At 39.5% G+C, this 11,991-nt stretch overlaps 2 protein-coding genes across 2 annotated transcripts; one reads left to right on the forward strand and one right to left on the reverse strand.

Moving 5' to 3' along the window:
- Positions 1-651: 651 nt before the first annotated feature.
- On the forward strand, positions 652-2,256 carry C922_05155 (hypothetical protein; the record flags this gene model as incomplete). Its single annotated transcript, XM_008820727.1, has 1 exon — positions 652-2,256. One exon carries the CDS (start codon positions 652-654, stop codon positions 2,254-2,256), a length of 1,605 nt encoding a protein of 534 aa, XP_008818949.1.
- A 1,863-nt stretch (positions 2,257-4,119) lies between these two features.
- On the reverse strand, positions 4,120-4,314 carry C922_05156 (hypothetical protein; the record flags this gene model as incomplete). Its single annotated transcript, XM_008820728.1, has 1 exon — positions 4,120-4,314. One exon carries the CDS (start codon positions 4,312-4,314, stop codon positions 4,120-4,122), a length of 195 nt encoding a protein of 64 aa, XP_008818950.1.
- Between the last annotated feature and the right edge of the window lie 7,677 nt (positions 4,315-11,991).

An 11,991-nucleotide genomic window follows, 5' to 3' on the forward strand; every position in this document is an offset into this window, starting at 1 on the left:
GGAGAAAAACTGGAAGCATCAGGAAGAAGGCAAGGGGCGGCAGCAGGCAACGATAGGGTAACCGAAGAGTCAGGACGATAGACCGAAGTTTATTCTAATTTTTGCGAATGATCTGAATAGATCCAGGAGCTGGATAGGATTCGCTGACAAAGGGGGAAGCCGGGAGTTAAGGACAAAAGATTCGAACGGAGACCTTTGTCTTAGTGAATTGGGCAAAGCAGCTGATGAGGAAGATAACAAAGAAAAGGAAGAGAAGGAATATTGAAGTAAGTCTCCCGCTCAAACGAAGGGGTTCCCAGCACAAGAATGGCCTGGATGAACACAAGAGCATCCTGAATAAGAACATATCAAAAAAATGAGGCAGATCCCCTAAAGTAGCCCCCCACCCCAGTTTTAGCTTAAGAGCCAGGTGAGGAACGAAGTAAGGAGAGCAATCGAGACACAACTCCTCTCGGGAACAATTTCTTTATCAACATAGGAAGAACGATAAAGTAGCCAAAGATAACAGGAACATCTCCGTGTATTGTGATCTATTGAGATAATTCAGCAGGAGGTTTGAGTAGGAGTCTCTCTCTGACGAGCGCATTAAGCCCGATCAAAGCAGAATAGGAATAGTCTTAAGGCAGCACTGACAACACGTCTTCTCCAACAATGTCAGTCGCGGGGGCCCAAGTAGAATGGAAATTAGACTCTTGGAGCAAGGACAGCACCAGGAAATGGGGGTATCCAGCCCCCAAGGCTAGAGGAAACCAATGTTCCAACAACACCAGATATTGTTATCCAACGAATACTGCTTCTGGGAGTACAAGGTGGGGACAAATGGATGACTGGGCAAGCAGGAAGTTATTGAATGGTTCCACTTATAAATGGGACCAACAAGGGTTCAACGACAACGCCACAACGGGTCTGCAAAGCCATAATGCCTCTGAGCACATCAGTTGGGGGGATTTTATACACAAAGTTTTGGAAAAATTAAGTGTCCTACTCGTCTCAAGCAACGCCACAACTGCGAATACCCTCCTTTGGACAAGAGAGGAGTGGCAGAGCTTTGAAGGAAAGCGAGAGGGAAAAATGGCTCCCCTGGATGAGGTTGAGTCAGGTAGGAGAATATTATTCGTGATAATGTGTATAATAACGGGATTGATTGAGGGAAGAAAGAGGAGGGACCAGATTTTTAAAAGGAGGGGACGGATGTGTAGTACAGTCGATATGGCTCTGGAATTCCCACGCAGCAAATGGCAGGTGTGGATAGAAGACGAAGATAGTAGGAAGGGGAATAAGCAAATAGCGTGTTCAAGGAACAATGGATATGACGGTTGTCAGGAGGCGTCAATAGCATTAATCTTGAGTATTTACTTTTCAATGAAGGGAGTCTGCAACGAGTGTGGGCCTTATAGATTGACTTACTGGATAAAGTCCGATTTAGATAATGAGAGAGAAGCAGGGGGGAAATATTGTTATTTTAACGGGGGAAGAGAAATTTGTAATGATGATGTCTCTACCAACCAGGAAGGAGGAATTTTAATAACAAGGGAGGGAGAATTAGACGTGCTAGATAGACCCAAAGTTGTAGAAGCTGCAGATGTGTTAAGGAGTAAAAATGAGGCCGAGGAAAAGAACAATCAGGCCGTAGTTATCTTAGCCGAAGGATCGACAAAATGCGTTGATCGACAGGATAAGGAAACAGCCTGTGGCTCCTATGACGGACATATCGGGGCCACTTTGTCAGGGGATCTTGGGGAAAATTGTGATAAGAAAACAGAAGGTGAAGATTTAACGTTAAAGGAACCCTCGAGGACCCCTATTCTCGCCAGCAGCCCGGAAGGTAATAACAGTGAGGAGAAGTTGAGGAGTTTAGTCTCAAATGGGGGAAGTTTGGAAAATTTCTTGGGGAAAGATTCAGACCAGGAACCCGGGGAGCTTACGACTTCAGAAAGTGGAGGCTGGACAAATTCACAGGGCCCAGGGCAGGAATCGGAAGGGGAGGAATCAACAGTCGGGAAATCGGCAGTCGAGGAATCAGCAAACGAAGAATCAACGGACGAGGACGCAGCAAGCGGGGGATCAGCAAGCAACGGGGATTTCGTTTCCGGATTAATGAGAAATTGGCCGTTAATGGCAGGAGTAGTTGTTGTAATATGTCTGATAGTAGGCAGTGGTTATGGTTTATGGAGAATCTTTAGGGGTGGGCCAAGGCCGAAGAGGCAAGGCAAGGATCGGCGCGCCAGGAAAAGGTATGCGGTGGCTTATAGCTGAAGCGGCCTTTAAGGATAATGATCCAAAGTAGACTGGGAAAGTGGGGAAGTGTTTAGGTTGAGGGTTTAGGGTTCAGAGTTGGGAAATGACCCATACTAATATCACCTCCTCCCCAAGACAACTTGATACCATCCTCTACACCCTTGAATCAGACCAACTTTGTGCACCTGGGTGCACTAAGGGGTTATGTCACCCTTAAGATGGCCTTCCTTCCATATGTTAGTTATCCCTCAAAGAATATGTTATGTCCTCAAGTGGGTCCAAAAACAGTCTACATTGTGTTAATATGTGTAACTTCTTCCATTTTATTAGTCTGTTTGTCTGTTAAATATTAGTGAATCCACCATTGTATCGTTGTTAGAAGACTTAGATTGTCCCAAGTGAGATAGTGGATGGACCCATTTTGTTCCCATAATTATATATGAAGAAGCGTGTTTGTCAAAAAAGGATTGATTAATGAGTCCGTATATCGGATAAACCATATTTGACGTCATCTGTGTTGGGATGTACGTTCCTTATAGGGAGTGGTACCAAAAGAGTGACCCATAGACAGCCAGGACAGGTCCGATTTCGGACTTCGAGGAGTTGTTGTTTTATCAGCTTGTTTTGCTTTGTCCGATTGGGAACAGGGGGACATCTTGTGATTTAAAACATTTCGATATAAAGCAGGGGTTACCATAATATATATATATATGCTGGTAGGATGAAACAGGGATGCTGACAAAATCGGTGGTATCCTTTCTGATGGGTTATATGATGATCACTATTTAGGGAAAGACGGACCTGCTCCGAAAACACCACATTTCTGAATGTTCCTCTTTTGTGTCAAATTTGATGAATCCCGTCACAGAAACGTATAACCGGGAAGTTCCTCTTTTTTCCATCTTACTAGGAAGTCCCTCAATTGTTTCAGTAAAACATACATTAATTGTTCTCTCATTGGAGCAATAGATATGGCAGAGAAATGGCATAACTTCTATTTACGTTGATAAATGAATGATAGGCGGTTTTGTAATTACAACTTTACGGCAGACTGATCTGATATTTAAGGAGTGGAGATCCTGGCCTTTGAGAATGCTGTGGTACTTATATCTGCTTGTTCTTTTTTTTCTTCTACTGTCGACTTATGATTTTCTCTCTAAGGATATTTTATCAATGTGTGGTTTGTGCTGGGGTTTCTTGAATGAGTCCTGCCCTTTTTCGTACCGAAGCGTCCGGATGGGGGGGAGCACTTCCTATAAATTCCATGCTTCTGTGTGTCTCATAGAACAGTGGGGCTTAATTTAGTAGGTGCACGGGAATACAGAATCCAATATGCCATGTTTATCATTAAATGAAACAAATAGACAGTGATCTTTTTCCACCTGTTGCGTATGTTTCCAGGCTGTTATGTATAACGAGTATTTAAGAGAACAAATAAGGGGACTACTCTCAGGAACCCTCTGAGAGGATTATTACAAATATAGGATTTCGCATTCCGCATTCCAACATCCCTTCCTCTTTATATGTTACGGAAAATTTATCCACCCCGACATTCAACACGAAGGGGGCATAGAAACGTAGATGAAAGATTTCGCGGCTTCCAGATATGTTCCTCAGAGGATGAGTCGCAATTGGTGAGTTGCCTTTGACATGTGTCCCGCATTCCAATTGTGCCCAACAATGGGGTTGATTATCTTCCTAATTTGTTAAATATTTCACTTACTTGATGTCCATGTCTCTAGAAGTACGTGTCCCCTTCGTCTTCCCGGTATGGGTTGTTCTCCTCTTCCTGTACTCTGTAATTATGAGAATTGTCTCAGGTCATCTCACGTTAGGGCATTCATATGAACACCATTGCAATATAACATGTAAGTATCCGCGTTATATTTTGCCTCTGAAGCTGTTCTGCTCCAGGTACGTCATTATCATCGTGCTGAGCGCCCTCGTCTTATTGTCTTTTTGTGTCTTTGTATATGAGGCCTGTAAATCTTTGTGTTTTATACTCAGCGTCTTTTTCTTCCTTGACATCCGCAAAAAGATTCTGTGTTTATCTGCTATGTTTGGGGTCGTTTCCATATTGTCGCCTTCCAAAAGCTTTCTTATGTTGCCCCTTATGTACAGCTTCACGTCTTGTGAATCCTATTGCTCTTGGTATCCATCCAGAAGCATCATGAATAGCGGTATCCAGACTTCTGTATGTACTTTTCCATCTGTAAGTACGCACAAAATTCGTGGTTATACACCTCCTGTTTTTCTTTATGGCAATTTGTTCCCGAGGGGTTATCAGTCGTCTCATATATCACATGCTCGGCTGTTTCCTTCTGGTAGACCCTTATAACTTTCTAAAAAGAACTATCTGGAATGTATTGTTTTATACGTATGGGTTGTTTTGAAAACTAATTGCTATATACACTTCCTCGCTTTTGTATCAAGTGAGTATGTGGTTCCCTGTTAAATTTATTCTTCTCCGACATTACATTTCCTTGAACACATTGTTGTTCCCTTCTGCGTCCTTTCTGTAAATTGTGGAACTAACTGTTCTATTTGAACATATCAGAGATATAGGAGTATTTATGTTCCAAACTATCCCACTGATGTTTTTGTTTGTACACATCACCACAGTTGTGTGCATGTACCCCCATTAACTTGCTCCGTCAGGTAATTTCACCTATGACGCCTTCATTTATCATAAATGTGTGCAGAAATGCTTGGAGGAAATGCTCCTTAGTCAATCTGCATTCTTCTTTTCTGATTCATCTAAAGGTTCTGTATGTATATCTAGAATCTTCTGTGGAGTATTTGTTTTTCATTTTGCATGTATACAGTTTTTGGGATGTTTTAATTACATATTAACTACTCATATTCAAGATTGCGCAATGGTACGTGGTCATTATCATAGTACATATCCTTCTTTTTTTGGCAGCCATGGTCAAACATTGCTATCTGTCTCTGTACCCTTCTTCCGGCTTTGCGCTTTCTGTGTTTCAGGGGAAACTGCTATTCTAAGGGCGTGTATTGCTCTAGGGGACAAAGTTGTCACGAGGAGTTGGTTCCGGTTCCCTGGCGTCTTCTAAATAGTGACCACAGTGCAGTAAATGATATTTTTTGCATGTGTATATATATACATATATCTATACTTCCATAAGGAAGGTTAACCTCTGTAATGGGCCCCCCAAGTGTTAAGATAATAAATAACACCTCAATAAAGGGAATGGGATCATTATATAGTGTTTGTGGGGCTACACCGCGTGTGGGGTGTCATTAGGATTGCCAGTTCCCTGTCCCAAAAGTCGTAAGCATAAGGACAAGGGGGGGAGCATCCGTAGCACTTAAGGACATTATGTACTCCCGACAGCGCAGAATTTCTTTGTGGTGGGTTGTGACAGATTTGCATAAACTGATAGGTAAAGCACAGAGGCTCGTGGATAAAATAGATTGAACCTACTAGGAAAGGGAAAAGGGGGGCGATAACCGTTGGGTAATATTCGCGACTGGGGGATCCGATGCAGCAGGCCTCCAATGTGCACGTACAATATCAGGAAATTGAATAGTTCGGACGGTAACTATACCCTCATGATCTGTAGTTATTTTACATTTATATTTTCCGTGTGTATACCCCGTGTCATTGCTTTCAACCTTTCAACACTGAGAACTGCAGTAGAAGTTGATATTGATGCATTCCTACCTGCTGCAAAATTTGATTCCTGACGGAGCTACCACGTTTCAGATGTGCACTTAAATATTTCAGAATTCTCACCGGTGCTCTGACAATTTTTCCATGGGTGACGTCCTCTCATTTGGGGTGGCGAAATTTCACGGAAGTTTTGAATAATAACCGGGGCTTTGAAATATATTGTCAAACAGAGTAACTGCTGCAAAGTCCCATTCGGATGAAGATGTATCAGTAGTTGCTATTCGTACAACATTTTTATTCGGTATAAGGATCTTTAGCGTATGCAGCCACTGTGTTCCTTTGTGCCAACGTAATGAAAGTCGCAAGAAGGATCCTTTTCATTAGGGAGTATACTGCGAGAGACTTGTGCACACTCCTGTTCTCACAGTATGCAGAAAAATCCTACCGTTCCCATTAAGGCTTGCCTTATTCTTTCGTATAAATAGTCAGGATTCAAAGAAAAACCAGAACATGTAGTAATGGTGAAATAAGTGGTCAAACAACTCTACATATTTACATAACACATGTCTCTTGGGTTTTCTTGGGGGGTGAAAGTTGTGATAAAACATTTATGAAGTAGTGTGTTAAATCACCCAGCATATTGTTTGAATGAACACGTTTGATGTTTTTGTTATTATCGTTGTACACTCCCTTACTATTATTCAGGTGGGTAGGAAATCTAGTTTTATATACCTCGCATGGAGTTCCCCGTGTCCAATGCTACGTCGATAATATCGGTTAAAGGTAAATATTCTGAACTAATAATTCTGCCTATATTACATTGTGTATTATATTGACCTTTTTGTTTTACATCATATTGTCATCCCTGATATGTTTTGCGATGATGTGTGCATATTCTGGAACATCATGTAATAAATAAATATTGTCTTATGAAAAAGAGAATTCGGACACTTCAGAGATGTCATGAACAAGTACAAATAATGGTGTTGCTATGCATATTATATCTCCTACGCCAGAAAAATACTGTTTCGGAAAAGTCTGCACTTTAGTTCGCTACGTTTTCAGATTTGGAAAAGAGCCTGCTTTTTGAATAAAATAATAACAATCAAATTATGACCATAGGTATTTTTTATAAATGCGTGTTATATTAATAAAGTGTGAAAAAGAGGCCGCTATGCCGATTAAGGTCAGTATCTTCATCATGAAGTGGGACGTAGTCTGTTCGTTACTTATCTATAAGGGAGTACATTGAAATTGAGAAGTCGTTACCAACAGAGAAAAGATAAGAAAGGAATTGTACTATTATACAGTACGTGCCATGTCATGATACGCCCTGTAGTAAGATTCCGGGGCTTCAGACACCATATATGCATTTATCGAAAAGTGTAACATATAATCTTAATTTCTACAGAGGCGCAGAATTATATATATGTACCGCATATAAGGCGACTTCATAGCCCTGGGTTAACCATCTTTTTTTCGGATAAAAGAGGATATCTATAAATTCTCCATCTCCTTCTTCTTCGGCTGCTCAGTTTCTTCTGATTAATTAGTTTCTGTTTATTGTTGATCGTGAATTGCTTCAGGCATTTCTGGAAACTATTTATGCGCGCTATAGGAGTAAACACACTTGCAATTATGCCTTATTAATAATGCAAAAGGAAAGACGTCCATTTGCGAAGAAAATGAGAAAATTGCAACAAATTAACTATAGCATATAATATGTCGTGTCATTGAACTGTATAAGGCACGTATATTATGGGATTTAATTTCGTTTGAAAAAGTGACTCCTTGTTGAAAGCATATGGGTGCTTCCTTATTTCTGCAGCGATCGTTTGCACTGCTGAGATATTATGAGGTAGGAAAAAGTAACCTCTTGGGACGATGTTTTGAACTATGTGAATCACAGGGAATATACGCTCGTGTTCTGTATCATATAACATGTAGGAGCACAGTTAGAAATCATATGTAACATAAATTCATTTTTATATATAATTTTTGGGGAATTATATTATGGAGCTCAAGCTAAGAAAAGGTGATTGCGTAATTTTTATATTTCGTACAACATGACAAGCCCATGGTAAAGGCAGCCGTAGAATCAATGAAGTGTACAGGCGCGGCATGTTGCGGAAAAAAAATGTTTCCTCCATTTCAATTTTTCTAGAGATTTTTACAGAGAATAACGTAATGAGACATGCCAGAAAAGGAAAAAAATAGAAACGCTTTACAGTATGCCATATTTTGTTTACTACGATGTATATGTGACGATTACTTTATGTACACCTAATACTAAACTTCAGCGCAGAAAAACGATCACAGGGCAGAAATGCGTGCGAATATAGTCTCTACGGAATACTGCGTAATATGTGAGAGTCCCCCAATATGCTATCCCCATCGTGTGAATGATTCATTTCTTATTGTTCTTCACTACTTCATTACGTAATCGAATCTATCTTTGTGGACATCCGGAAGGACGAAAGGAAGAGTTATGAGTTGTATTAGAGAATTCCCCCCCCTGCGACGGAAGGGGTAACATTATGCGGTTTATGCTGTAAATAGTTTTATGTAACCTGTATTATATTCGAATGTTCAGTTGACAGTTTATATTCTTCTCATGCGCAGCGCAATTAGTTGGAGGGCCCCGCGTCCCTAGTCCACCAATTGTGGTATTGTATAACGTGTAAGGTATAGCATAATGAGGAACGTATAATTACGGTAAACCCAATTTTAGCATAGTGAATGTGGATAGAATATGTAACCGCCACAATTTTGAACAGCATAAAGGATTCCGATTAGGTGGGGGTAGTGTAAAAGGAATTATGATAGGAGATAGTTCCGTCTGATAATATAAAAGGGGTGAACATTCTTCCTTGCGATGCCTTTTATATATTGGCGCCGATTTGTATAGATACGAAGCACCATTTCTTTCCTTTTATTTCTGTCTCTTTTCCTTTACACTGAGATGACTTTGCAGCATAGTTTTCAAGAACAGAGTGCACACGCAGTTATGAACAGGTGTAAATGTCTTTATGCAAGCCAGCTGTCAATAGGCGTATATTCATTCTAAACATTGAGGTAAGCACTGACAAAGACACCATTGGGAACTCCTTAAACAACACCTGCAGGTTGCTGTTAATATCGCATAATTATGTCACCAGGCAAGGATCACAGGAAACATGTGTTTTAAACAGTTGGACAATACGACCACGTTAAAATTAGGACAGCAATTGCATGACCTGATTGGGAAAGGATACATTAATTCGCCGTTGAGACGTTAAATATTATACTCTTTACATGACACTTCGTGGACAGTACTCCGTTCCTCATGGGGAAGTACATCAAATTGGTTGCCTGATATGGAGGAAGTCAATTTTCATATTAAAAGGATACCGGCGTCCACATTTATTTATTTTAATAAAGAGGGATTTCTCGAAAAGACACATGGCAATTATGCGTAGAGGCATTAATATAAAATGTGTCTCCTCATGATGTACAGAATTAATTGGTATTAGTAGTAATTGATGTGGGACGACTCACGTTAATAATAAATGGTTTGCATGTTATACGCAGGAATTGGGTAGTGTCTTATAAAAATGAAGGGATTTTTAATTATGTATAGCAATCCTAAAAGGGCGGACGCTAACATCACATTCATTGTTTATACGTGTATCTAATTTGAAAAGACTAACACCTATTTAGGTATACGGCAGAGATGAGAGCTTTATATAATACATTATAGATAAAACTAGAAACATCGCGAGACAGGAAAGAGGAAAGTAAGGAGAGATATGAAAACATGAACTTCATGCAGGGTGTAGGATTAGTGTAAAATTACATATTTAAAATATGTTTCCTCCTTGTATTAATGATAGACATCGTCTCTGTCTGTTGTCCTTTATCTCTGCTCACATTTTATGCATGGAGAAAGGGAAAGAAACATAAAAGAAAATGGGAGAGGTGGGGTCGATCACATACAAGGAACAATTTAGTGGCATATGTTTCCCGCAGTTGCGTTTTGCTCGAAATGTCCATATATGCTTTATTGGAGATAAGAAGGAGCATATTTCTAAGAGTAACATCTTATGTCTATTGAGAGGCATGACTTTTTTCACAATCACGTTCCTGTTTAGCGCAACCGTTATGAGAAACCTTAAGAATTAGTACGTGTGCAGCCGCATATTTATATGACTGCACACTGTAGTAATGTTTCCTTGAACCCAACAATGGTACATATACCTATATATAGGTATGTATACATATATATGTCTGTGTGGTAATATTATCCTGATAAGTGGCATAAGGCTAATATATTCCGTCTAAGTAATTCCCATGGCGGGGACGCCATACGTTTCTGTACCGAAATGGGTATTGTACATTGTGATAGCCCACATATTAGAATATAATGCTCATTTTGTACACTTGCTCAGTTGCACGGAAGAGTCCTTTCCAGAAGTGTTTGCCTAATTCTTGTTGCTTGTTTCCTCCTTTTGTTTCCTGATAGATTTTGCGATACTGAACTCGTCGTTTATTTATGTGTACTGATTGCCGCGTGAAACTATACGGATGGACTGGAAGGTGACCTAAGGAGGCAATGGTTTCTCAGGTTACAGAATTGGCTGCTATGAGAAAGAAGCTGTGGAAAACATTTCTGCTAAGTATTCAATTAATAATTAACTGAAGAACCTCATATTTATTCATTTTGATAATATCGCGCCCATTGATGTGAATCTGGTATTCTTTACAGGATATTCCCTTTTGGATATTGAGGTCAAAGATTAGGTGAGCAGATCATGATTGTTTTGATGAAACTGTTAAATATGTCACTACATCAGTTTAATATTAATTAAAGAAGAGATCCCTTTCTAATCAAGGGCTTGACTAAATGGGAATAAGTATGCGAGTGAATAGTAAAAGTTAATCATTCTTCGCCGTACCATAAAACTTACGGAGGACAAGATATTGCAATAATTATATTTAAAAGTTCCTCTTGTCCCGTTACGGAAGTCGCTGACTACTACAAATGTGCTAACGCGGTTTCATTAATTCGGTTGAGGGGATTACTTATTATGGGCAAAATTTAACAAAGGAAAAAACAGAAAAATACCAGTATTACCTCCGTATGTGAAGCAAGGGAGCATATAGCGTAGTCCAAGTATATCAATGAGAACCAAACCAAAATCAATAAGACATGACAAGAATCATGATGAACCAATTGATTGTAATTACCCCTAGATATATATAATGCAAGAACAAAAGAAGATAGTGAAGGAATTTTGGGAGTGGTTATAATATATTACAGCAGAGAAATCCTAGAGATTCAGAAAGAATTCCAATAGTGGATCATGAGAACCAACTGAAAATAAGACATATGTGTGAGTAGAACCGACATTTCCATTCTGCATATCATGAATTGTAGTAAACTAAGAAAGGAAGATAGGGCATTCCTGATTTCGAGGTGTTAAGCGAATCTACATTATGGGTATGAAGTGGGGATTCATCAATTCCCACACCCATAAAGAGGATATTGGCCGCAGAAATAAAGATAATTTACATCCCTCTATGCATTGCTATCATTCATTGATAACTGGCTATTCACTCCCGCTCTCTTTATAACTTACCATGAGGAATATATTTACCCATGGATATACATATATGTATATTACTTCCTCTTATATATGGGACCAGTCCGTCTGTCATAGAAATAGGAGGTATTAGCCAGGTGTATTATGATGTTCATCTGGAGTCATACAAGAAGGGGCAACCCAACGACACAACGAGAAGGGAAGAGAATGGTACGGATGGTTAAACATTTTTGAGCGGAAAGGAAAGATAGTTACCATTATATACAAATTCAGGTTAGAAAATTGTTTATTTGGCATAAAAATGTGCCCCCTATGATTACAAGATTGTTCATGACGTGTCTTATCTATGCCTATATAAAGAGAGTAATGGATTGTAGAATGTGAAGTAGTATAATATGAGTTCTAATTTCTTATTGAACTCTAATTGCATGTTGCATACGATTAAAAGGGCTGCTATATGGTTTAAATGTCTTTATGCCTTCCTATGCAAACTCCTATGAATGCAATGGAATAGAAATATGCAGATCCAATTGACAG

Source organism: Plasmodium inui, assembly GCF_000524495.1.
Source record: "Plasmodium inui San Antonio 1 unplaced genomic scaffold supercont1.41, whole genome shotgun sequence".
Lineage (NCBI taxonomy): Eukaryota > Apicomplexa > Aconoidasida > Haemosporida > Plasmodiidae > Plasmodium > Plasmodium inui.